A 27,788-nucleotide genomic window follows, 5' to 3' on the forward strand; every position below is an offset into this window, starting at 1 on the left:
AAGTCTAGTTGCTATAAAAAAAAGAATGAGTTTATGTCCTTTGCAGGGACATGGATGAAGCTGGAAGCCATCATTCTCAGCAAACTAACACAGGAACAGAAAACCAAACACCGCATGTTCTCACTCATAAGTGGGAGTTGAACAATGAAAACACATGGACACAGGGAGGGGAACATCACACACTGGGGCCTGTTGGGGGATGGGGGACAAGGATAGGGAGAGCATTCGGACAAATACCTAATGAATGCAGGGCCTAAAACCTAGATGACGGGTTGATGGGTGCAGCAAACCACCATGGCACATGTCTACCTATGTAACAAACCTGCATGTTCTGCACATGTGTCCCAGAACTTAAAATTTAAAAAAAGTCCAATGGCTGAACATATCATGTGTAGTCTATCCCTACGGTGTAATAACATGCGTTATAGGGATATACCACACATGATGATTTCATCACGTGATGAAACAATGATTTTTAAAATCATTATTTTGCTCACTATTTATGGAAATGGGAAACTGTTTAAGTGAGATGAACTATAAAACTGCAATATTGGGGGGGGTGATTGCTTTTTTTTTCTTTTATACTTTTCTGCATTTTCTGGATTTTCTATCGTGATTTTGCTTTTATGATAAGCAAAATGTTCGTATCTGTTTTCTAGCACCTGAATAAATTTCACTTGCCAGCCCCGGGGACACATCTGGCTTCCGAGGTACCAAATCTAAAAGTGGCTTGCAAGCACACCATCTGCGACGTTCCTTCTCACTGCTTCAGAGGATTTTAGTGCCTGTCTACCTTTCCTGTATTCCTTTGTCTCTAAACATGAAATGGTGACCCTCATCCATGTTTGCTTGGTTTGGGCCTGTTTTCACCTCCTTCCAAAAAAGGAAGAGAAGAAGAATGTGATTTTTCGTGTTTATAAGCATTTTCACGCCGTCTGTGCATACATAGGTGTTCGATTTGGGTGCCTGTTGGGATGGGTCATGGGAAAACTCATAAAGAAGTGCCAGTTTCTTTTGCGTTGTGAAGAGACATTGACCTTGTCTTCGTTCTTGTCCACAGATATGATGCTTCCTGGTGTGTATAGCGGTTGGTGCCATTGCAATTTTCTGTGCTGAAATCATTCTAAAAACTCAAACAGTAGACTTCAGCACACAAGGAAAGCCAAAGCCATTTAAGGGGGAATAAAGCCAAAAGCCTTTCACCTTATTCGTTCCAAGAATCTCACCGCCCCCTCCTTACCCCCCTCCAAAAATAAACCATTGCACACAGACAGGCAGCATGGCTAGCAAACGAAAATCTACAACTCCATGCATGGTTCGGACATCACAAGTAGTAGAACAAGATGTGCCCGAGGAGGTAGACAGGGCCAAAGAGAAAGGAATCGGCACACCACAGCCTGACGTGGCCAAGGACAGTTGGGCAGCAGAACTTGAAAACTCTTCCAAAGAAAATGAAGTGATAGAGGTGAAATCTATGGGGGAAAGCCAGTCCAAAAAACTCCAAGGTGGTTATGAGTGCAAATACTGCCCCTACTCCACGCAAAACCTGAACGAGTTCACGGAGCACGTTGACATGCAGCATCCCAATGTGATTCTCAACCCCCTCTACGTGTGTGCAGAATGTAACTTCACAACCAAAAAGTACGACTCCCTGTCCGACCACAACTCCAAGTTCCATCCTGGGGAGGCCAACTTCAAGCTGAAGTTAATTAAACGCAATAATCAAACTGTCTTGGAACAGTCCATCGAAGCCACCAACCATGTCGTGTCCATCACCACCAGCGGCCCTGGAACTGGTGACAGTGATTCTGGGATCTCGGTGAGTAAAACCCCCATCATGAAGCCTGGAAAACCAAAAGCGGATGCCAAGAAGGTGCCCAAGAAGCCTGAAGAGATCACCCCCGAGAACCACGTGGAAGGGACCGCCCGCCTGGTGACAGACACAGCTGAGATCCTCTCGAGACTCGGCGGTGTGGAGCTCCTCCAAGACACATTAGGACACGTCATGCCTTCTGTACAGCTGCCACCAAATATCAACCTTGTGCCCAAGGTCCCCGTCCCACTAAATACTACCAAATACAACTCTGCCCTGGATACAAATGCCACGATGATCAACTCTTTCAACAAGTTTCCTTACCCAACCCAGGCTGAGTTGTCCTGGCTGACAGCTGCCTCCAAACACCCAGAGGAGCACATCAGAATCTGGTTTGCCACCCAGCGCTTAAAGCATGGCATCAGCTGGTCCCCAGAAGAGGTGGAGGAGGCCCGGAAGAAGATGTTCAACGGCACCATACAGTCAGTACCCCCGACCATCACTGTGCTGCCCGCCCAGTTGGCCCCCACAAAGGTGACGCAGCCCATCCTCCAGACGGCTCTACCGTGCCAGATCCTCGGCCAGACTAGCCTGGTGCTGACTCAGGTGACCAGCGGGTCGACAACCGTCTCTTGCTCCCCCATCACGCTTGCCGTGGCAGGAGTCACCAACCACGGCCAGAAGAGACCCTTGGTGACTCCCCAAGCTGCCCCCGAACCCAAGCGTCCACACATCGCTCAGGTGCCAGAGCCCCCACCCAAGGTGGCCAACCCCCCACTCACGCCAGCCAGTGACCGCAAGAAGACAAAGGAGCAGATAGCACATCTCAAGGCCAGCTTTCTCCAGAGCCAGTTCCCTGACGATGCTGAGGTTTACCGGCTCATCGAGGTGACTGGCCTTGCCAGGAGCGAGATCAAGAAGTGGTTCAGTGACCACCGGTATCGGTGTCAAAGGGGCATCGTCCACATCACCAGCGAATCCCTTGCCAAAGAGCAGTTGGCCATCGCAGCCTCCCGACACGGTCGCACGTACCACGCGTACCCAGACTTTGCCCCCCAGAAGTTCAAAGAGAAAACACAGGGTCAGGTTAAAATCTTGGAAGACAGCTTTTTGAAAAGTTCTTTTCCTACCCAAGCAGAACTGGATCGGCTAAGGGTGGAGACCAAGCTGAGCAGGAGAGAGATCGACTCCTGGTTCTCGGAGAGGCGGAAGCTTCGAGACAGCATGGAACAAGCTGTCTTGGATTCCATGGGGTCTGGCAAAAAAGGCCAAGATGTGGGAGCCCCCAACGGTGCTCTGTCTCGACTCGACCAGCTCTCCGGTGCCCAGTTAACCAGTTCTCTGCCCAGCCCTTCGCCAGCAATTGCAAAAAGTCAAGAACAGGTTCATCTCCTGAGGAGCACGTTTGCAAGAACCCAGTGGCCTACTCCCCAGGAGTACGACCAGTTAGCGGCCAAGACTGGCCTGGTCCGAACTGAGATTGTACGTTGGTTCAAGGAGAACAGATGCTTGCTGAAAACGGGAACCGTGAAGTGGATGGAGCAGTATCAGCACCAGCCCGTGGCAGATGATCACGGCTACGATGCCGTAGCAAGGAAAGCAACAAAACCCATGGCCGAGAGCCCAAAGAACGGGGGTGACGTGGTTCCACAATATTACAAGGACCCCAAAAAGCTCTGCGAAGAGGACTTGGAGAAGTTGGTGCCCAGGGTAAAGGTAGGCAGCGAGCCAGCAAAAGACTGTTTGCCAGCAAAGCCCTCAGAGGCCACCTCAGACCCGTCAGAGGGCAGCAGCCGGGACGGCCAGGGCAGCGACGAGAACGAGGAGTCAAGCGTTGTGGATTACGTGGAGGTGACGGTCGGGGAGGAGGATGCCATCTCAGATAGATCAGATAGCTGGAGTCAGGCTGCAGCAGAAGGCGTGGCGGAACTGGCTGAATCGGACTCCGACTGTGTCCCTGCAGAAGCTGGCCAGGCCTAGACAGGTAATTCCACCTGCTCACCCAGGCAGCAGGGGAGAACACAGCTTGCTTTCTTTTCGTTGCCAGGGTTAATATAGATTGTAGGGTACAGAGATGTTGACATAGATGGTGGCTTCTTTTTCTTGTAATTAACAAGTAAGAATGATGTATATTGATCACGTACAATATGATGTTTTGAAATATGTTTACCTAGTGGGATGGCTCAGTTAAGCTGATTCCCGCATGCATTACCTCACATACTTATTCTTGTAGTGGAAGGGTCGGTTTTGGTTTTGGTGTTTTGTTTTGTTTTGCTTTTAGTGACAGAGTCTTGCTCTGCCACCCAGGCTGCAGTGCAGTGGCTCAATCATAGGTCATTGCAGCCTCAAACTCCTAGGCCCAAGCGATCCTCCCCCCTCAGCTTTTCAAGTAGCTGGGACTTCAGGCACCTGCCAGCACACCCAACTAATATTTTAATATTTTGGTAGAGACGGGGTCTCACTTTGTTGCCCAGGCTGGTCTCAAACTCCTGGACTCAAGGAATTCCTTTGCCTCTGGCTCCTAAAGTGCTGGGATTACAGGCATGAGCCACTGAGCCCAGCTGATGAGTTATTTGTAAAGGTTCTTTGAAAAAAGAAGAAAAATGGGGGCTGATGGAACCTATGTCCTCATTTGTAAGGCTGTGCCCAGGGAGCAGCACTGCTGGCTGTGGCCTGTTTGGGCGCCAGCCTTCAGGCCTGTCCATTCTGAAGGTTAGTTTTGACTGTTAGAAAACACATCCTCCCTCTGTGTGTTTTGTGTTTGTTGCTGTAAAAACACCAAACATGAAGAGGTTGTTTCTTTTTCTTTTTTTCCCCCTTTTCTTTTTGGATTTTTTAAGAATACGTATCCAAGTTTACTGAATCAAAGACCTGAGCTTATTTCTTCTAATCTGAAAAGGCTTTGAAAGTGCTTGATATTTGCCTTGTCAGGGCAAAAGGAAGGTGCCACTGTGCTTGGGTCCCCATAACCCCTTCAAATCTGGAAGAGCCAGGTGTAATTTAGGCCTGTAGAGTGACACAAGCTGGGGGGGGGGGGGCAGGGCGGTTTCCATGGTTACTAATGGCCGTGTCATCCCCATAATGGGACATGCCACTGAAGCCCTTGGTGTTCTGCTTCCTAAGAGGTCAGTGCAAATCGAGGCCTGAAGCACAGCAGCTTGGTGGTGAGTTTAGAAATGGGGGCAGTTGCAGGGGGAGGGCTGCGGGAGGGAAAGAAAATATTACAAGGAGGAAGACGCATGAGTTGCCCAGGTAGGCTTCTCCAGAGGTCACTTAAAAGACCACAGAATAGGCCTCCCAAGTTATCTTTACAAAGGATAAAATAAAGGTAAGAACCTCCAGAATGATTGATAAGCTCCCAAAGGCAGCCCTGGAAATTACCACACCTCTGTATTAATGAACTTGGACAACTTTGGCTGATCACGTCGCTCATTAACTCATTGATTCAGTAATAAAATGAGGAAGCTGACAAATAAATGAAATTCTCTAGAAACCTTGTTTTAGCCAGCTCCATCCACTATTAAAAGATCACTTTAACAAGCAGCCAATCCTAGAATGCCATCATGCTCCATTCTCCTTTCTCCTCCCACTTGCAGGAGGAAATGCCTGTGTGTCAAGGGTGTGGGCACAACCCAAAGGGGAGGGCACGAGTGAAAGGAGGGGGATAGAAGTGTACTGAGATCACAATGACAGCAACCTCCCACCTCTACCTGGCCACCTCTGGCCGTTCTCCCACCTTAGAAGAACCTACCAGTCTAGCCCATACCTCCCTCATTAAAATGAGGGAGTGATTTTTTTTTTTTTTTTTTTTTTTTTGAGACAGAGTCTCACTCTGTTGCCCAGGCTGGAATGCAATGGCACGATCTCAGCTCACTGCAACCTCCACCTCCTGGGTTCAAGCAATTCTCCTACATCAGCCTCCCAAGTAGCTGGGATTACAGGCATGTGCCACTCCACCGAGCTAATTTTCATACTTTTAGTAGAGACGGGGTTTTGCCATGTTGGCCAGGCTGATCTCAAACTCCTGACCTCAGATGATCCACCCATCTTGGCCTCCCAAAGTGCTGGGATTACAGGCGTGAGCCACCACGCTGGACCCCCCATCTTCTATCCTTGATCTTTTCCCATCCATGACACGTGTCTACATGGTTGCTTTTTCCTCCCACCCCAGAGAGGACAATAGGGTTCAGTTCCATTCAACAGTACCTTCTGAGCGCCTACTGTATGCCTGCTGCTACTCCAGGCACTAGAAATAGTGCTATGAGAGAGACAGACAACACAGTACCCATTCACTGTGGAGCTCGGGCAGGCCAAGGAGAGAGGAAATCACACTTTCCTTTACTCATCAGTGTGATATGTGTTACGATGGGGAAGGGCACGGCTCTGTGTGGGGGTTCAGAGGAGGAACACCCAGGTTGGGGGGTTAGGGAGCTTCTTGGAGGAAGGGACATCCGACTCATGGGATGAGGAGTTAGCCAAGTGCACAGACAAGGGAAAGAGGGGTCCACATGGAAGAAGCAGCACAGGCCAAGGTCCAGAGACAAGAAAAGCAATGCCACCTGTGAGAAACCAAAAGAGGTTGGGCATAGCCAAAAGGTAGAGTTTGGGTTCGGTAAAGGATAAGAGGAGGCAAACTGAAAGCAAACTCAATGGTTTTCCATAACAGACAAAAGCTATTCTGAACAAGTTATGTTTGCTGAATTTGAATAGAAAGATGCTCAGTGTCTCTGTATGCCAAGGTAAGCTCAGATGGCACTTCCAGGTCCCCATGGCTGAGTGGGAGGTTGTCTAGGGGCGGCAGTTCTCCGGAGGCCCTCGTCCCCATCTGTTCTCTCCCAAGCTAATACCACTACCACCAGTTGAAAATGCACATGGGGGTGGGATGTTATCCTGCCTGATGCCCCAGTGGCCCAAAGAAGACAGTAATGAGGGAGGGAATGTTAAAACCATACAGAAAACCTTTGGGGAGGAAGGATGGAATGATGAACGAAGGTCGCCTGAATAGCAGAGGTCGAGGTAGGTGCTCTGACCATACATGGTCTTACTTAATTCTCCGAGGGAGGTAGCTTCTCTATAAACCCAGAAACAGACTCAGAAACCAAAGAACTTACCCACATTCACCCAGCCAACACATGAGTTTGTCTCCAAAGTCCTCACTCTTCCTCCTGCCATCTTTACCTCGTTATTTCTGACAGAAATTCTCCATTTCTAGTTGATACCCCCCTTCTCAGGACAGGGACTAGCTGTGTTCACAAAAAAGAAAAAAAAAGGAACATGCAGGAACCCCACTTTATGTTTAATTATGGTAAATGCCCCAACTGTGAGCTAGAAAACATCCCTAAACAGGATGCTAAGATCTGTTCCACATGTGGCAACATCAGATATCCCTGATGGCTCCCTGATATTTTGGAGGTCCATTGTTTTGTTTTGTTTCGAGATGGAGTCTTCCTCTATGGCCCAGGCTGGAGTGCAGTGGTGCCATCTCGACTCACCCCAACCTCTGCCTCCCAGGTTCAAGTGATTCTCCTGCCTCAGCCTTCCAAGTAGCTGGAACTACAGGCACGTGCCACCATACCCGGCTAATTTTTGTATTTTTTTTAGTAGAGGTGGGGTTTCACCATGTTGGCCATGCTGGTCTCAAACTCCTGACCTCAGGTGATCCATCTGCCTCAGCCTCCCAAAGTGCTGGGATGACAGGCAGGAGCCACCGCACCCCACCATTGGAGTTCCATGGTATTGAGAAAGGGGCTGCCAGCTGCACTAGGGGTGGCATTGAAGGTTCTCCCACATCCTGGACAGAGGCACTCCTTAAAGGAATCTTTCAATTTAAAGGGAAAAAAAAATCTCTCCAAATTGCTTCACAGTTTTTATAAACCAAACACATGAGTCTCTTGAATTCATAAATATTCAGTGATGTCCCTATTTAAATATTTATTTAGGAACCTGAAGTTCAGTTCAGTTATGACACATAATAATCCTGAAATAATTCATGGTTTTGACTTTATAAAAGGTGTTATGTGATGCACAAGAGGGTGAAGGGGGAGGAACTTGAGCAAGCAGCTGAGAGCTGGCTCTAGGACTCGATTTCCTCTGTAGGCGTTAAGCATCTCCTGCAACCAAATCTCTCTAAGCTCTGCAAGGCTTAGGACAGCATTTGACTCAGTCCAGGCTCACCTCGGCCCTGAGGTTAGACACAAAGATAAGGAATACTTCCCAGCCATTGAATTGTGTTGTCTTGATTCAGTCCCTGTGTCTGAACAATGTTTGAGCCATTCCATTGAGGGACCTGTCCTAGGAAAAGGCTGAAAATTAGATTTATTTTTTCGGAAAAATGAGTCAACGTACTTGAGCAAGACATTGTCAGCCATCAGCCTTGATGTTTGGTCAAATGGAATATTCCGTTACTATTGCTAATGAAGGTTCCCATTGATTGACACCCACTGTGTGCTCAGCTGCCTTCTAAGCACGTCTACTAAGTCATTTCAACTTCATGCCCACCCTGTGAGGTAGGTACAGCCTTGTCCCCGTTTTACAGAGGGCAAAACTGAGGGCCAGAGAAAATGAGTGACTTGCCCTGTGTTCCTCAGCCAACAGCTGGAAGACCTTGGAGGCCACCTCTCAACTGTCAGGCCAGTGCCTGATCCCAGCCACTATGGCCCCGCCCTCTCCAACAGTGGCACCACCAGCATAGCCCAGAACAAGCAGAGTGTGGTCATTTATTGATTTTGTGTGGGAGTGGAAACTAATCCACAATGTATTCATTCAGCAGGAACTTTAGAGAGCCTTCTTTGTGCCAGGCACTGTGCTAGTCTGTGTAGATTTGCCAGAATGACCAAGACACAGCCCCTACCTAATCTCGGTTAATAAAGGTGAGAAATGGACATAGAAACACCTGTTTCATGAGAGCACTGCACACAGAAACCGGAGGAGCTAGGAGGGGGAGAGGTGGCTTTTCCAACATGTTGTCTGATTCAGAAACTTCCCACCAACCTACATGTGCAAGCCGCCTTCCCATTTATTTTAAACAAAGAATTCTGAGGCTCAGGAACCTGCCAGAGTTCACTCAGCCAGTGTCTAAAATTGACTCCAAAGCTCCAGCCACCACCTTCGCTGCCTCCTGATTTCTGTCAACAGTTTCCAACTCCTGATAATTCCGGATGACTTTGGAGAAGAGGAAAAAATTGTGAAATGTCAGAAAGGTATTTTCCATGGTTCAGCTTGGTTAAAATTTTTAAGGCTGCTAAGCGTTGCATTCTGGTTACAATTTAAGATCCAGAAGAGGTATGCCCTCACACTCTGTTCGGATTAGCTGTCCAAATGCAGGTATTTGAATGAATGAATGAACGAATTAATTAGCTAATTAATGAGTGAATGAATGAAAATATTGTTGTCGTCTGTTTCCCTCTCTCCTGTACCAGACCCTTACCGGCAGGGACCATATCTCATTAATCTCTGAATCCCTAGTTTAGATTCAGAGCAGATGCTGAGTAACGGTTTATTGAACGAACCAGAGAATTTTAAAAGATAGTTGAGATCTGGTATTTCAGTCCTTTTGCTTGTCCTCATTTTTTCCCATCACTCATTAGCTCCAATGGTTGACAGCAGCGAGAGGAGAGGGATTGGATACAGTTTGCTTCCCGTGTGTGAGAAGCTCAAGAGAAAGGCCTGTTGGAGAATCCGTCACCAGATATTTACTGGTGATGCTTCTCAGGGACTGCCCATTAGTCTGGCTTCCCTCGTGCCTAACAGGGAGTTAACTGATACCACTTCCATTTACTGAATTCTGGAGCTTCTCACCCTAGGAATTCTCACTGTGCCTTGGGCGACTTGTGGAGGCTTAGCCACCATGAAATCCAGCCCCCTCATTTTCAGAGGAAGGATGTGGGCCCCAGGGAGATGAAGTCACTAGCCCAGAGACATTCCTAATAAGTGACTTGGTTCATTCATCCATCAAGTATTTGTGGAATGTCTGCAGTGTGCTGGGCTCTGGAAGGTAGTGTGCCCAGCATGTCCCTGCCCTCATGGAGCCCTTGGTCTAATGGGAAATGAAGTTTTAACCCATCTTTAATCAAACAAAAACGAAAGTTGCTATACTGACATGTTTTTTGGTGCCGTTAGAGTATAGAATATGGGAATTTGAGGATTTAAATAGCGCGTTTAAGGTTTAGGGGACACTTCCTAAAGAGGTAATGGGGCCAGGCACAGTGGCTCATGCCTGTAATCCCAGCACTTTGGGAGGCCAAGTCAGGCAGATCACCTGAGGTCAGGAGTTCGAACAAACCTGGCCAACATGGTGAAACCCTGTCTCTACTACAAATACAAAAATTAGCTGGGGTATAGTGGTGCATGCCTATAGTCCCTGCCACTTGTGGGGCTGAGGCAGGAGAATCGCTTGAACCCAGGAGGTGGAGGTTACAGTGAGCCGAGATCGCACAACAGCTCTCCAACTTGGGCCACAGAGCAAGACTCCATCTCAAAAAATAAATAAATAAATAAATAAGAAGAAGAAATAATGGATGGATTGAAAACCAAAGGGTTAGACCAACATGCAGGAGTGTGCTGGGCAGAGAGGAGGGGAAGAACATTCCAGACAGAGGAAACAACGTACTCAAGGGTAACTGAAAAGTGGCCATGGTGGGCATGACTTGCCTGGGTTCACACTTCACAGAAGTGCAGAGGTTAAAAGCCAGAGTGTTAAGTGGACTCACATATAATCAAAATTTCCCTTGAAACTCCTCTGTCTCACCAGTAAAGGAGATGACATGGTTCATCGTGCATAACCCTAGAGAAAGTTTGATGCCCTCTGAGCTACTCGAGGGAGGAGCAAAAGGAAAACCAACTTGCAAATGTCCAAGGCATTCAGACCCATCTGCCCTAGTGGAAAACGGAGGCTGGATGGTGGAAAATTCTAGAGCACCCACGTGCCTATACATTTTACTTTATTCTTTCTGTAACCTGAATACTTACTGTATTAGTCAGCTAAGGCTGCCAGAACAGAATGCCACAGACTGGGTCACTTAAACAACAGAAATTTATTTTCTCACAGTTCTGGAGGCTAGATGTTCAAGCTCAGGACACCAGCAGGGTTGGTTTCTGGTGAGGCCTCTCTTTGTAGCTTGCCAACACCCACCTTCTCACTGTGTCCTCACATAGTCTTTGCTCTGTGTGTTCACATGGCTGGTGTCTCTTCTTTTTCTTGTAAGGACACCAGTCCTATGAGATTAGGACTTAATTACCCCACCTTTAGTTACCTCCTTAAAGGCACTATCTCCAAATACAGTTACCTTAGCAATTACGGCTTCAACATATGAATTTAGGGGGGATATAATTCTGTTCATAATGCTTACAAGCAGTTGCCTGTATTTGTCAGGATTAAGTGAGATAATATAAATGAAAAGATAATATAAATGAATTGTATTAGGCTGTTTTCATACTGCTATAAGGAACTGCCCAAGACTAGGTAATTTATAAAGGAAAGAGGTTTAATTGACTCACAGTTCATCATGGCTGGGGAGGCCTCAGGAAACTTACAATCATGGCAGAAGGCGAAGGGGAAGCAAGGCACCTTCTTCACAAGGTGGCAGGAAGAAGTGCTGAGGGAAGAGGGAAGAGCCCCTTATAAAACCATCAGATCTCATGAGAACTCACTATCAGGAGAACAGCTTGGGGGAACCACCCCCATGATTCAGTTACCTCCACCTGGTCTCTCCCTTGACACATGGGGATTATGGGGACTATAATTCAAGATGAGATTTGGGTGGGGACACAAAGCCTAACAATATCACCCCTAGAGCAGGGTTCTAGCATTAGTACCAATAGATACTGCATCTGAACTTGCTTACTGCTCTCTATATGGAGAAGAACTTGGCCCCCTGCTTCTTGCCTTTCCAAGTTGACCTTTTCTGTTGGGGCCCCACATGTTCATGCCAGTGGGTGTTAATTGCATCTCAGGAGGGGTTGGGCTGGGGGGTCTGGGGCGGTGACACAGGGTAGCACTGCTGAGCACTCACTGTTCCAGGCCTGCTCAGGCACTGTGCATGTGCTGACTCATCTCATTCTCACAGTCACACTCCAAACTATTTTAATAGTTTTGGGGGAACATGTGGTGTTCGGTTACATGGATAAGTTCTTTAGGTGTGATTTCTGAGCTTTCGGTGCACCTATCACCCGAGCAGTGTACACTGCACCCAATGTGTACTCTTTTATCCCTCACCCCCCTCTCATCCTTCCCCTGAAGTCCCCAGAGTCTATTATGTCATTCTTATGCCTTTGCTTCCTCATAGCTTAGCTCCCACTTGTGAATGAGAACATATGATGTTTGGTTTTCCATTCCTGAGTTACTTCACTTAGAATAATGGTCTCCAACTCCATCCAGGTTGCTGTGAATGCCATTATTTCATTCCTTTTTATGGCTGAGTAGTATTCCATGGTATATACATACCACATTTTCTTTATCCACTTGTTGGTTGATGGGCATCTAGGCTCGTTACATATTTTTGCAATTGTGAATTTTGCTGCTATAAACATGCGTGTGCAAGTGTCTTCTTCATATAATGACTTCTTTGTCTCTGGGTAGGTATCCAGTAGTGGAATTGCTGGATCAAATGGTAGTTCTACTTTTAGTTCTTTAAGGAGCCTCCATACTGTTTTTCATAGTGGTTGTACTAGTTTACATTTCCACCAGCATTGTAAAAGTGTTCCCTTTTTATCACATCCATGCCAACATCTATTATTTTTTGGTTATTTAATTATGCCCATTCTTGCAGGAGTTAGGTAGTATTGCATTATGATTTTGATTTGCATTTCCCTGATAATTAGTGATGTTGAGCATTTTTTTCATATTTTTTTGGCCATTCATATATCTTCTTTTGAGAATTGTCTATTCATGTTTTTAGCCCACTTTATGCGGGATTGTTTTTTCTTGGTGATTTGTTTGAGTTCCTTGTAGATTCTGGATATTAGTCCTTTGTCAGATGCGTAGTTTGTGAATATTTTATCCCACTCTGGGGGTTGTCTGTTTACTCTGCTGATTATTTCTTTTTCTGTGTAGAAGCTTTTTAGTTTAATTAAGTCCCATCTATTTATCTTTGTTTTTGCTGCATTTGCTTTTGGGTTCTTGGTCATGAACTCTTTGCCCAGGCCAATGTCTAGAAGAGTTTTTCTGATGTTATCTTGGAGAATTTTTATGACTTCACGTCTTAGATTTACATCTTTTATTCATCTTGAGTTGATTTTTGCATAAGGTGAGAGATGAGGACCCAGTTTCATTCTTCTACATGTGGCTACCCAATTATCTCAGCACCATTTGTTGAATAGGGTGACCTTTCCCCACTTTATGTTTTTGTTTGCTTTGTCAAAGATCAATTGGCTGTAAGTATCTGGTTTTATAACTAGTTTCTCTATCCTGTTCCATTGGTCTATGTGCCTGTTTTTATACCAGTACTATGCTATTTTGGTAATTATAGCCTTGTAATATAGTTTGAAGTAAGATAATGTGATGCCCCCAGATTTGTTCTTTTTGCTTAGTCTTGCTTTTGGCTATGTGGGCTCTTTTCTGGTTTCACGTGAATTTTAAGATTGTTTTTTCTAGTTCTATGAAGAATGATAATTGTATTTTGATGGGAATTGCATTGAATTTATAGATTGCTTTTGGTAGTATGGTCATTTTCACAATATTAATTCTACCCATCCATGAGCATGGGATGTGTCTCCATTTGTTTGTGTCATCTATGGTTTATTTCAGCTGTGTTTTATAGTTTTCCTTGTAGAGATCTTTCACTTCTTTTGTTAGGTATATTCCTAAGTTGGTTTTTTGTTTGTTTGTTTGTTTGTTTGTTTGCACCTATTATAAAAATAGTTGAGTTCTTGATTTGATTCTCAGCTTGGTCGCTATTGGTATATAGTAGTGCCACAGATTTGTGTACGTTGATTTTGTATTCTGAAACACTGAATTCATTTATCAGATCTAGGAGCTTTTTGGATGAGTCTTTAGGGTTTTCTAGGTATATAATCAACATCATCAGCAAATAGCAACAGTCTGACTTCCTCAGTTTGTATGCCGTTTATTTCTTTCTCTTGTCTGGACCGGAAGTCCTAGTCTGGCTAGGACTTCCGGTGTTGTGTTGAATAAAAGTGGTGAAAGTGGGCATCTTTGTCTTGTTCCGGTTTTCAGGGGAACTACTTTCAACTTTTCCCCATTAAGTATAATGTTGGCTGTGGGTTTATCATAGATGGCTTTTATTACCTCAAGGTATGTCCCTTCTATGCCAATTTTGCTGAGGGTTTTAATCATATGGGGATGCTGGATTTTGTCAAATGCTTTTTCTGCATCTATTGAGATGATCATATGATTTTTGTTTTCACTTTTGTTTATGTGGTGTACCACATTTGACTTGTGTATGTTAAAACAGCCCTGCATCCCTGGTATAAAACCCCCTTGATCATGGTGGATTATCTCTTTGGTATGCTTTTGAATTCGGTTAGCTAGTATTTTGTTAAGGATTTTTGCATCTATGTTCATCAGGGATAGTGGTCTGTAGTTTTATTTTTCTTTTGTTACATCCTTTCCTGATTTTGGTATTAGGTAATACTGGCTTCTTGGAAGGATTTAGGGAGGATTCCTTCTTTATCTTTTGCAATAGTTTCAGTAGGATTGGTATCAATTCTTTTTCTGAATGTCTGATAGAATTCAGCTGTGAATCCACCTGGTCCTGGACTTCTTTTTGTTGGCAATTTTTTTATTACTCTTTCAGTCTTGCTACTTGTTATTTGTCTGTTAAGAGTTTCTGTTTCTTCCAGGTTTAATCTAGGAAGGTTGTATATTTCCAGGATTATTTATCTCCTCTAGGTTTTCTAGTTTGTGCTCATAAAGGTGTTCATAGTAGTCTTGAATATCTTTTGTATTTCTGTGGTATTGGTTGTAATATCTCCTATCTTGTTTCTAATTGAGTTTTATTTGGATCTTCTCTCTTCTTTTTTTTTTTTTTGGTTAATCTCACAAGTGGTCTATCAATTTTGTTTATCTTTTCAAAGAACCAGCTTTTTGTTTCATTTATCTTTTGAGTTGTTATTTTTATTTTTTTAATTTCATTTGGTTCTGCTCTAATCTTTGTTATTTCTTTTCTTCTGCTGGGTTTGGGTTTGGTTCTTGTTTCTCTAGTTTCTTGAGGTGTGAGTTTAGACTGTTTATTTGTGCTCTTTCAGACTTTTTGATGTAGACAAAGCTGTGAACTTTCCTCTTGGCACTGCTTTTGCTGTATCACAGAGGTTTTGATCAGTTGCATCACTATTATTGTTCAGTTCAAATAATTTTTTAATTTCCATCTTGATTTCATTGTTGACCCAAGGATCATTTAAGAGCATATCATTTAACTTCCATGTATGTGTATAATTTTGAATGTTTCTTTTTGAGTTAATTTCCAATTTTATTCCACTGTGGTCTGAGAGAGTACTTGATATAATTTCAGTTTTCTTAAATTTATTAAGGCTTGTTTTGTGGCCTATCATATGGTCTGTCTTGGAGAATGTTCCATGTGCTGATGAAAATAATGTATATTCTGCAGTTGTTGAGTAGAACGTTCAGAAAATATCTGTTAAGCCCATTTGTTCTAAGGTGTAGTTTGCATCTGTTGTTTCTTTGTTGGCTTTCTGTCTTGATGACCTGTCTAGTGCTGTCAGTGTAGTGTTGAAGTCCCCACTATTACTGAGTTGCTGTCTATCTCATTTCTTAGGTCTAGTAGTAATTGTTTTATAAATTTGGTAGCTCTAGTACTATGTGCACATACATTTAGGATTGTAATATTTTTGTATTGAACTAATTCTTTTATCATTATATAATGTCTCTCTTTGTCTTTTTTAACTGTTGTTGCTTTAAAGTCTATTTTGTCTGCTATAAGAATAGCTAGTCCTGCTCACTTTTGGTTTCCATTTGCATGGAATATGTTTTTCCATTCATTTACCTTAAGTTTATGTGAGTTCTTATGTGTTAGGTGAGTCTCTTGAAGACAGCAGATACTTGGTTGGTAGATTTTTATCCATTCTGCCATTCAGCATATTTTAAACGGAGCCTTTAGGCCATTTACATTCAGTGTTAGCATTGAGATGTGAGGTACTGTTCTATTCACATTCTAGTTGTTGCATGAATACCTTGGTTTTTTTTTCACTGTGTTACTGTTTCATAGGTCCTGTGAGATGTATGCTTTAAGAACGTTCTATTTTATGCTATAAGAACATTTTGTTTTAAGGTTTAGGACTCCTTTTAGCGTTTCTTGTAGCACTGGTTTGGTAGTGGCGAATTCTCTCAGCATTTGTTTGTCTGAAAAAGACTTTATATCTTCTTCATTTATGAAACTTAGTTTCACTGGATACAAAATTCTTGACTGGTAATTATTTTGTTTAAGGAGGCTAAAGATGGGATCCCAATCACTTCTAGCTTGCAGGGTTTCTGCTGAGAAATCTGCTGTGAATCTGATAGGTTTTCCTTTATAGGTTACCTGATGCTTTTGCATCACAGGTCTTAAGATTCTTTCCTTCATCTTGACTTTAGATAACCTGATGACCATGTGCCTAGGTGATTATCTTTTTGTGATCAATTTCCTGGGCGTTCTCTTAGCTTTTTGTATTTGGATATCTAGATCTCTAGCAAGACCAGGGAAATTTTCTTTGATTATCCCCTCAAATAAATTTTCTAGACTTCAAGATTTCTCTTCTTCCTCAAAAACACCATTATCCTTATGTTTGATCATTTCACATAATCCCAAATTTCTTGGAGGCTTTGTTCATTTTTTTTAATTAGTTTTTGTCTTTGTCGGGTTAGGTTAATTCAAAAGCCTTGTCTTAAAGCTCTAAAGCTATTTCTTCTACTTGTTTGATTCTGTTGTTAAAACTTTCCAGTGTATTTTGCATTTCTCTAAATGTGTCTTTCATTTCCAGAAGTTGTGACTGTCTTTTCTTTATGATATCTATTTCTCTAGAGACTTTTCATCCATATCCTGTATTGTTGTTTCAATGTCTTTAAATTGGTTTCACCTTTTCCTGGTGCCTCCTTGAGTAGCTTAATAATAAACCTTCTGAATTCTTTTTCTGGCAATTCAGATTTCATCTTGGTTTGAGTCCGTTGCTAGAGAGCTAGTGTGATCTTATGGGAGTGTTTTAGAACCTTGTTTTACCATATTACCAGAATTACTTTTCTGGTTCCTTCTCATTTGGGTAGACTGTTTCAGTGGAAACATCTGGAACTCAAGGGCCGCTGTTCAGGTTCTTTTGTCCCATGGGGTGATCCCTTGATGTGGTGCTCTCCCCCTTTCTCTAGGGATGGGGCTTCCTGAGAGCCAGACTGCAGTGGTTATTATTGCCCTTCTGGGTCTAGCCACCCAGTGGGGCTACTGGGCTCCAGGCTGGTGCTGGAGAATGTCTGTAAAGAGTCCTGTGATGTGATCTATCTTTAGGTCTCCCGGTCTTGGATACCAGCACCTGCTCCAGTGGAGGTGGCATGGGAGTGAAGTGGACTCTGTGGGAGTCCTTGGTTGTAGTTTTGTTTAGTGCACTGGTTTTCTCAAATGCTGGTTACACTAGCAGTGAAACTGCCACATGGACAGACTCAGGACCTCTGGTTAGCCAGGGTATTGCAGGCAGTGGCATTAGCTGTTGTTTACTTCTTTGAAGCAGGGTTGTTCTGTTATGAGTTGCTGTAATGGCTTGAGTTGGTTGGCCTCCAGCCAGGAGGTGGTGCTTTCAGGAGAGCGCCAGCTGCAGTAGTAGAAGGGGATATAATCCTGCCCTACACTGGCCAGGATGAGTACTCGGGTTTCTTAGGCGATGGGCAGGGCCGTAGAGCTTCCAAAAGATTATGTCTTTTGTCTTCAGCTACCAGGGCAGGTAGAGACAAACCGTCAGGTGGGGCAGAGTTAGGCGAGTCTGAGCTCAGACTCTGACTTGGGCAGGACTTCACGTTAGTTTCTTTATTTAGGGCTGATGAGAAGGCGGTGCAGAAAGGTAGCTCATGCAAGTCTTTGAGGTAAAAAGTGGTGGAGCTGGAATTCAAACCCACCCCCACACCCACACATGTAAGCACTTTGGGGAATCTGCCCAGTGAGTTTAAAATACAATTCCATTCGCTCTGATTCTATTAAATTCCCCTGGCCAACGTGCACTGATAGGGCAGGAGCAGGAAAGGCATTCCTGCTGTCTCTGAGCCTCCCTGCAAGCAGCTTGAGGAATATATACCTGGCCTGTGGGTCTCAGCAAGTTCCCCAACCCTAGAGGCCCTTCAAACCACTGCAGGGAAGGAGAGCTTTGGTGGGATATGGCCAAAACTGACCCAAGCCTGGTGTACGGACAATTTGGGATGGCACAGAGTTTTTGTCATCCACTGGGAAGTTGCTTAATCTTTCTCCAGGCCAACACATTTCCCCTTTTTAAATTCTAGTTAAAAATCAGACAGTGCCCCCTACCCTCAATAAAAGAAATGAAAGTTTGAACTCAAATATTATGAGGCAGGCCAGGCACGGTGGCTCACAACTGTAATCGCAGCACTTTGGGAGGCCAAGGCGGGTGGATCACCTGAGGTCACAAGTTCGAGACCAGCCTGGCCAACATGGTGAAACCTCGTCTCTACTAAAAATACAAAAATTAGCCAGGCATGGTGGTGAGCACCTGTAATCCCAGCTACTTGGGAGGCTGAGGCAGGAGAATCACTTGAACCTGGGAGGCAGAGGTTGCAGTGAGCCGAGATCGCACCAGTGCACTCCAGCCTGGGCGGCAAGAGCAAGACTCCGTCTTGGAAAAAAAAAAATATTATGAAGCAGGCCAGACACAGTGGCTCACGCATGTAGTCTGGCACTTTGGGAGGCCAAGCCAGGTGGATCACTTGAGGCCAGGAGTTCGAGACCAGCCTGGCCAACATAGTGAAATCCCACCTCTACTAAAAATACAAAAATTAGAGCCGGGTGTGGTGGCACACGCCTGTAGTTCCAGCCATTCAGGAGGCTGAGGCATGAGAATTGCTTGAGCCCGGGAGGTGGGGGTTGCAGTGAGCCAAGATCATGCCACTGCACTCCAGCCTGGGTGATAGAGCAAGACTCTGTCTCAAAAAAAAAAAAAAGAAAGAAATATTATGGAGCAGTACAGAAATAGACAGTGGAGTGATGTTGACCAGGGGATGGGGCAGCGGGAGGTGGGGAATTTTCATACAATGGGTGTAAAGTTGCAGTTATACAGATGAGTAACTTGTGGAGATATGTTGTACAACATAGTGCCTGTAGTTAATAGGAAGATATTTACTTCAAAATGTGTTCAGAGGGCAGATCTCATTGTTGTATCCTTACCTCCCCACTGCCCCCCCAAAAATAGACACAAGCAAACTTTATGTTTGTTACTGGATTGTAGTGACAGTAACATGATTGTATGCATATGCCCAAACTCACTAAATTATATCCATTACGTGCGGCTTTCTGCAAACGAGTTATACCTCAATAAAGCTAGGGCAAAGAGAGAAAAAATGCAACCAGAAAGAAAAGATGTTACCTGTGGAGAAACTGCAATTAAACAGACAGGTTTGTCCGTGACAAAAATAGAAGCCAGATGACAATGGAACAAAATATTTAGCAGATAACAGGCACTTGGCAAATGAGCAATAAACCTTGCTACACCTCTCAAAAAAAATGTTATGGAGAGATAATCAATCACTCTCTCAGTGTTTGTTTTCCTTTCTCCTGGAGTGCAGTGTTACTCACTCCCAAGTCCCTAGGGCCCTAGGGAAAGTTCTCCTGGGAAAATTAAAGAGAAACAGAAACAGAAAGCTGTCACATGGGAAAACAATTCTAATGTTTTTGTTTCTGCAATGAGGAAAGTAACAGAGAAGCAGATTTTGCTAAAGAATTAGTACTTCTTAATATTCCAAGTTTTCCCCAAGCCAGAAAAGGAGGGTGGGAGGCGGTGGGTTCCCGTCCTGGGACGTGTTCACCGAGAGGCTGGACATCACGTGGTAGAAATGTCCCAGGGGCCATAAGGAAATGCCTGCCTGATGGCCTTGCAGCATCCTCCAGGGCTCTGAGAGGTACTCTAGGATGAGGCATTGGCCCTTTGCTGGGTGACTGTCTCTGACCAGGTAATAGGACTCTGAGAGAGGCCCAGGGGAGTTAGCAAGAGCCACACAGCCCAAAGCACTGCAATGCTCTATAGAACAGCAATCCTGAAATGTGCACTTTGTCACCACCTTTGGGTCACAGCCACTCCTCTGACAGCACTATGCTTACTTTCCATTTTCCATTCATTGACAAATGCCTGTTGAGTATCCTGCGTGGGCCAGACTCCACAGGGAGCAAATGGCGGAGTCAGCAGAGAGCATGATGGGCAACATCCATGTCCTCCCAGGCCTCATATCCACTCACAATTAACCAGGCAATCTGAAGACAGCACCTGCGTGGTAATGTCTAACAGGCACATCTGATGGTGGGGTCTGGGAGCAAAGATCTTCCTGAAGAAGTGGCATGCAGATGGGACCTGCTGCCTGAGGTGGGGTGATTGGGCCTCAGCTGTGTCCCTGACTTCCAGGGGTTAGAAAGGACCCCACATGTGAGCAGGTGAATCCCCAAGGGTGGAGCAGATGCATGGGAATAGTGGCCCAAAGTAAGGCCAGAGCCAAACCTTATAGGCCCAAGGGCTAAAGGAGATCAGGGCTTTGTCCCAGAGCAGCTGGTGAAGGCAGGAAAGGCCAGTAGGCAGAAAAATGGGAGGACAGCCTCCACCCACTGTACCGCACCTCTGCCGAGGGCCTTGGGGAAGGACATCCAAGGAAGACACCCCTGAAGAGGGGGCAGGCCCCTGTCTTCTGTTTCCAGCATCTTCCCAGTCTCCTTTTGAGGGTGATGCCAGCTCCCATAACCCAAATCCTGTCCACTGCTCAACACCCAGGAAAAGGTCAATGGAGAAAGTCTAAGTGGTTCTGAGGGTGTTCCCAGGGCACAGAGCCATCCATACACATCTGAGACCTCTGCAAAAGCCACACAAAGTCAATTTGGCTTTGTCTCCCTTTTCTCAGGCCATCCTTTTGGCCTTGCAGTCTGTGTGTGTGTGTGTGTGTTTATTTTAAGAACTTTGTTCATCATTTAAGGAACATATATGATTGGAGGGTTGTATGTGTTTGTGCATAAGAAGTTACACAAGGAATCATAGAAACACATTGCCAGATGGAGAACCACCTTAATGTTGAGGTTTATCTAAAAAGCTGGAGTTTTTGCCAATCACTTGAAGAGAAGGGTTCAGTGTCATTTGTAATATGAGAGAGAAAGAGAAGATGGTTAGACTCACATGCACACAGGTGAGCTCACTTACCACCTAAGGCCCCAATTGAATGCCTGGCCTTCCTCAGGAAAAGTGAAGCCGTCTATCTTCAGGCCCTGCCAGATGGCCTTGTAGCATCCTCCAGGGCTCTGAGAGGTACTCTAGGATGAGGCATTGGCCCTTTGCTGGGTGACTGTCTCTGACCAGGTAATAGGACTCTGAGAGAAGCCCAGGGGAGTTAGCAAGAGCCACACAGCCCAAAGCACTGCAATGCTCTATAGAACAGCAATCCTGAAATGTGCACTTTGTCACCACCTTTGGGTCACAGCCACTCCTCTGACAGCACTATGCTCACTTTCCATTTTCCATTCATTGACAAATGCCTGTTGAGTATCCTGCATGGGCCAGACTCCACAGGGAGCGGATGGCGGGGTCAGCCTGCTTGCTTTGCACCCTGTCTGTAACCCTGCCAGCAGCCCATGGGCTCTGTGCAATGGAAGTGAGACTCTGGGAGGTTAAGTAACCAACCTCAGCACATAGCCAGGAAGTGGCAGATCCTGGATCCCAGCTTTCTCCAACTCCACAGCTCTTTCCACCCCATCCTGCAGTCCTGTGCTGACCCAACGTTCTTTAGCCGGGTTGGGAGAAAGAACATCGGTAGCTGTCTTCCCACCTTGGGCCTTGTCTCCTAGGATCTGGAAGTATTCAGGGGGACATCCAATCAGTGGCAGCCTCCCTCCCAAAGGTGGTGGAAGTCCCCATTTGCTGGGGAAAACCCTGTTTCTTGGAAAGCACCAGCAGAGGCTGGCCGTGGGCTACTGTGCCAACCCAGGGAGTGCATGTGGCTCTGCCTGGGATCAGCAATAAGGCTCATGGTCCTCACTGGGTGCCCCAGCCCCCTACCTTTGAAGCCATCATGCTCTCTTCAATTGCTACCTAGCTCTGTGCATGAAGAGGCTGTGCATGACCTGGACCCAAAATAGGTACAGGGAGGAGCAATTAAGAATCAGGAGGCTCTGAAGTTGGACTGGCCAAGGTGGAATCGGGCTCCACCACTCACTGGTTACCTAATGTTAAGCACAACATTTAATCTCTCTAAGCCTCCATTTCTTCGCTATGAAGTGGGTCTACCAATCACCTGCCAGTCACTGTAAGGAGTAGATGAGATGAGCCATATTACCACTTAGCATGGGGCCTGGTGTGAGAAACTAGCTACTCTCACTGTTGGAGGGAGAGTCGTGATCATTCTTGTTTTTGACCATGCACCTGAGCAGGCCGTGGCCTAAGAGAAAGAACTTTTCCTCCTGAGCTTCCTTTTTTTTTTTTTCCCCTGGTGAAAGGAGTGATCTTGACAGCGTCACCTATAAGGATCCCTGCAGTGTTTACAACTTGGTGACTTTGGCTGGATGACTTTTAGGTAGTCCAGATCCTAAGGACACCCCTGGAATCTGGTTTTATCTGCAGACTTTTCTTTTATAAACTGGTTTCTTAACTCCAATATTCAATCTTACTCCCAGGAGCATCTAGGGAATGTGGGTGCATTTAACATCCAAACGTTAGGCGTGAATGGCATTATCGATGATCAGCTGATGCCTCTGGCTGAGAAGTCCACTCTCCTTGCTGTTAGCCCCTGTACAAAAAACAAAAAACAAAACAAAACAAACACTTCTCAGGGACTTCTCAGCCAGAGAAGTGGCCAAAAAGCCTTACCAGGAGGGAGGCAAAGAAAAGGCCAGTGGCTCCGAGAATCTACAGATCTGAAAAACTTCTAGCCTGTCATGGAATACTGGCTGTGTCCTCTAGAGACCTGAGCCTTGGATCCCTTTCCCAGGATCTCTAGATCTTGGGAGGAGACAAAAGTAATGATGGAGACCTGTCCCCATTTCCTCTACCTACCACAAAGTATTGCAAACTGGATGGCTCAAAACAATAGAAGTTTATTGTTTCACAGTTCTGCAGGCCAGAAGACAAAAATCAGGGAGTCTGTGATGGTTGCTTCCTTCTGAGGGCTGTGCGGGAGTCTGTTCTGTGCCCATCTCCCAGCTTCTGGTGTCTGCCGACAGTCTTTTGCATTCCTTAGCTTGTGGATGCGTCAGCCCAATATCTGCAATCATTGCATGGCCTCCTCCTTGTGTGTGAGTCTTCACATCTGTCTCTGTGTCCAAATTTCCCCCTTCTGTAAGGACACTAGTCATGTTGGATTAGAGTCCACCCTGATAGCCTCATTCTCACTTGATTTAACTGTATTAACCTCTCTAAAGGCATTTCTGATAGGGTAATATTCTGAAGTACTGAGAATTAGGACTTCAATATATACTTTTGGGGGGACACCATTCCACCTATAACAAGGTCCTTGGACTATTTTCATTACTTCCAAGGGTATAAGAATTAAACATTTCTTCCTACTGATTCTTAATAATTCTGTTTATTAAGTGCACAGACTCTAGAGATTACCTGGGTTTGAATCTTGGCTCTGCCACTTACTAGCTGTGTGATCTTGGGAAACTTATTAGGCCCCTATGTGTTCAGTTTCCTCAACTGTAAAATAAGAATAATAATAATATTTACACCTCTTAGAGTTCATATAAACATTAAATAAAAACACATTTATAATACCTCATCTTATCACTCTTCTATATCCTACCACGTTTGGAAAAGGCTCCATCTAATAAAAACAGCAGAAGTATCTACAATACTTACCATGTGCCAGGCACTAGTCCAAATACTGTTGTGTACATCAACTCATGGCACCATCGCAGCAACTTTCTAAGGTGGGTGCTAGTGTCATCCCTGTTATACAGAAGCAAAAACTAAGCCCTAGAGCGATCAAGTCCTAAAGGTACAGCCCTGCAGCCACTAAGGGGAGAAGTTAGGACCCAAATCCAGATCTGTCTGACTCCAAGGCCTTTTAGGAGCCACTGGGACTGGTTGACTTTCTAGGAATAATAAAAGGGTCTTGTAAGGATGAAAAGAGTCACAGGCAACCACCTTCGCTTGCCCAGAAAGTCACTGTGTTTTCGAAGGCCTGATTCTGGAGGCTTTTCCTATTATGGCGGACTGTGCTCAGAAAACACACTCGTTTCTTTACAACAGGCCCCATACGTGAAGGGCATGTGTCTCTCTTCCAAGCCCCAGGATGACTTTGGAAAGGCCCCCACACCAACCCAGGAGAGCCAGGAAGAAGCAAACCATGATGCCTTCTCCCCAGGGAACAATGGTCATTTGCCTGACATCTTGACTCTGTGGTTTTGTGTCTTCTAGGGAAGTCTGTTAGAACTGCTGTGCTGATCAAGGGGATGCTCTGTCTTTGAAGAAAGAAGAGATGGTCCCTCCCCAGCCATGGGCCACCCTTGCCAGTGACTCCAAGTGGAACTACTTAGCTCGCATGTGCCTGGAGGGTGCGGGAAGCCCAGCAACTCTCAGATGCACCTCCCAGAGGACCGGTGGGAATTGTTCATAGTGCCAAAGTCCTACTACTGCGTTTTCAATGGGTCCTTGTACATAGTTTGCTCCTCTGCCCCAGCCCTCACCTCTTGCTATACTGGAACCGATTTGTACAATGTGGGAATTTTGTTACCTTTTTAATCAAGGGCAACTTCCTTTTCCAGCACTACCATTGTAAGGTTTTTTTCAGGAGGGAGGGCTAACCACCTTGCTTTTCTCTTTTCTCTTTTTCTTTTTTTTATTTTTGTTTTATTAATTTGGGGAAAGGGGTGTTAGTATTAGTGCCATGATATCTACTGGATTTTAAGTAGGGAGACTTTATTTTTAAAGGTAGGTTGAAATTTGGGAGATTTCTCGGCAGGAAGGGCTGAAATCCAGGCCCCTGTCTCAACTTGGAGAGAGGTGACAGACGGCAGATCTTCCAAATCAAATTCCTTTCCAGTTCTTCCCCTGGCTGCCTTTTTGGGGGTCCCTGCCTTAGCCCCACACAAGGCTTTCTGAACTACCAAGAGGGGATCTGGCTTCTCAACTGCTTGTCCTCTTGGGCCAGGCTGTGCCCAGCCAGCCCTGGGAGAACTGGGTAGCAGGTGGCTGACTTCTTTAAGCACCTTTCTAAATACCAGCAGAAGAGGCTCCCGCCTCTGTTAGCATGATCAGTACTATTGTGACATTAAAACAACAACAATAAGATCTTCCTATCTGGAGGGTACAGAGGTGAATGGCTTTGGTTTTCATTTCTCTTCTTCACTGCCTTTTCTCGGTGTGGTATTGACAGGATTTTAGCTCAAAGCCTCACCATGAATTGATTTTTTTTGTTTGCGTGTGTGTTTGTTTTGGGACAATTTTAGATACCTGAGTGCACTTTTTTTCAGTTAGTCCTAACTTTTAAAAGAAGGAAAACCAAGAGACGTATCTGGTGTACGTGTTGCAGTATGAATTCTGGTTGCAATCCCTCCCCCTCCCACACTGCCCCCCATTTGAGTACACCGCACAAGTCAAACGCTAGGAAGTTTGAATAAAACCAATTTTTCTAACTTGTTGCTCATTTGTTGTAACTCAATAAAGCAAAGACTAAACATTTTTATAACCTTTTCCTCTACTTCGCCTTCTTTATTGTCGTCTGGCTCCCGAGGACTTGGTGTAAGGGTTCTGACTTGGATACCTCCCGTTTCAAATTCATTTTCCATCTTGGAGGGATCTGACGTCACAAACTGGACTTTAAAAATGGGATGTAGGCCTGGCACGGTGGCTCACGCTGTAATCCCAGCACTTTGGGAGGCCAAGGTGGGTGGATCGATCACCTGAGGTCAGGAGTTCGAGACCAGCCTGGCCAACATAGTGAAACCCCATTTCTACTAAAAATACAAAGATTAGCTGAGTGTGGTGGTGTGCACCTGTAGTCCCAGCTACTAAGGAGGCTGGAGAATCACTTGAACCCAGGAGGTGGAGGTTGCAGTGAGCCAAGATGGCGCCACTGCACTCCAGCCTGGGCAGCAAGAGTGAAACTTTGTCCCCTCCCTCCCCCCACGAAAAAAAACTGGATGTAAGTGTTGTAGGAATCTTCAGCAGATCTCATTGACACAGAGAAGGAAGTTATAGGCCCTTCCTTCTCGGGTCTCACAAATAGATTCATAAAATAGTCAAGAGAAGAGCTTCAGAGTGGGAATGAGAAGCCCGTCTGTGCACAGGCTCGCCCTTGGATGACCTGAGCTAAGTCACTCCCGCTCCGTGGGCTGCTGGCGAGTGGTAGCTGGGGCACTGCCATTTCTCTGAGGTGGCTTTTAAGTATCTCTGCCCTGGTGAGGTTTAAAAAGTCCCTCACTCTTCACACCTGACACTCGTCTAGACCAGTGGTTCCCAAACATGAGTGGGCACCAGCATCACCTGGAAGGTTGGTTAGACTGTCTGATCGGCATGTCTGGGGTGGGAACAGAGAATGCACATTGCTAACAGGTTCCTCACCTTGGGAACCTCTTGGTCTAGATGCTTCATTTTTACGGGAACTTACAGACTTTTGGCCAGTTTATCTAAACTTAGCATGTGTTTATTCTACAGATAACGGGAAAGACCCACTTCCCAAAATACAGGAAACACTGAAAAATTCAAGATTCAAAAGGGCATGGCCTTGTCTGGGGGATTCCCTCAGTCCCCCATCCTGTGGGCTCCCATGACACCCTCTCTGCACATAGCCCTCACCACACAGCTCTAGGATTCATTTGGTCAGCTTGTCAATTCCCCCAAGCTGAGAGCAGGGGCCATAGATCTTCCATAACTTTACACCTCTCCAAAATCTCCCTAATTCTCTTTACCACTCGCAAAGTTGAATGTAGACAGCGATTCAAAAATAAAAATAGGCCAGGTACAGTGGCTCACACCTGTAATCCCAGCAATTTGGGAGGCCGAGGCAGGCGGATCACTTGAGGCCAGGAGTTCGAGACCAGCCTAACCAACATGGTGAAGCCCTGTCTCTACTAAAAGTACAAAAATTAGTTGGGTGCGGTGGTATGTGCCTGTAATGCCAGCTACTCGGGCTGAGGCACAAGAATTGCTTGAACCCAGGAGGCAGAGGTTGCAGTGACCCAAGATCACTCCACTGCACTTTAGCCTGGGCAACAGAGCAAGACTCCATCTCAAAAATAAATAAATAAAAGTAAAAATCATAGCTATCTTTTTTATTGAGCACTTATTATGGGTTGGGCTTTGCGCTGAGTGCCTTACATACGTTTTCTTATTTTAGTTTTACAACCCTGAGAGATAGGTGCCCCCATTTTGCAAATGAGGAAACTGAGGCTTAGTGAGGTTTTGTAACAAGCCCAAGATCATGCAGATACTAAGCGGTTGTCATGGGAGCCTACTAATTTTGCCTATTATGTGTCCCTTACCTGCTGCTCCTGGTAAAAGCAGCCTCTTTTCTATGGGAACTGCCCTCCCCATTCCATGAGGCTGTGCTGTGACTATTGACAGACCTGCTCAAGCACATGATCCAAGCCTAGCCAATCATAGTTCCCATCCCCTGGCCCTAGTGATGACATGTGGGCCAAGCAGGGCCAACTGAGCCTCTTCTTGAGAGATGGCTGTAAAGAGAAAAAAAAGCTCATTCTTTCTGCTTGGGTAGCTAAATTAAGAAGATGTGGGCCAGGCGAGGCGCGGTGGCTCACGCCTGTAATCCCAACACTTTGGGAGGCTGAGACAGGTGGATCATGAGGTCAGGAGATCAAGACCATCCTGGCTAACATGGTGAAACCCCGTC

General features: G+C 45.4%; 1 protein-coding gene across 9 annotated transcripts in view; it reads left to right on the forward strand.

Annotated features, from left to right (window-relative positions):
• Positions 1-25,625, forward strand: part of ZHX2 (zinc fingers and homeoboxes 2) — a 197,353-nt gene extending 171,728 nt beyond the window's left edge. For all 9 annotated transcript variants that reach the window (XM_054497457.2, XM_063669042.1, XM_054497454.2 and 6 more), the window contains 2 exons: positions 1,061-3,797; positions 24,356-25,625. In XM_054497457.2, the coding sequence (XP_054353432.2) occupies positions 1,280-3,793 (2,514 nt within the window). In that variant the 5' untranslated portion in view covers positions 1,061-1,279 and the 3' untranslated portion in view covers positions 3,794-3,797; positions 24,356-25,625. The remainder of the gene's footprint in view (positions 1-1,060; positions 3,798-24,355) is intronic.
• Positions 25,626-27,788: the final 2,163 nt, after the last annotated feature.

This window comes from Pongo pygmaeus, chromosome 7 (genome assembly GCF_028885625.2).
Source record: "Pongo pygmaeus isolate AG05252 chromosome 7, NHGRI_mPonPyg2-v2.0_pri, whole genome shotgun sequence".
NCBI classification, from domain to species: Eukaryota; Metazoa; Chordata; class Mammalia; order Primates; family Hominidae; genus Pongo; species Pongo pygmaeus.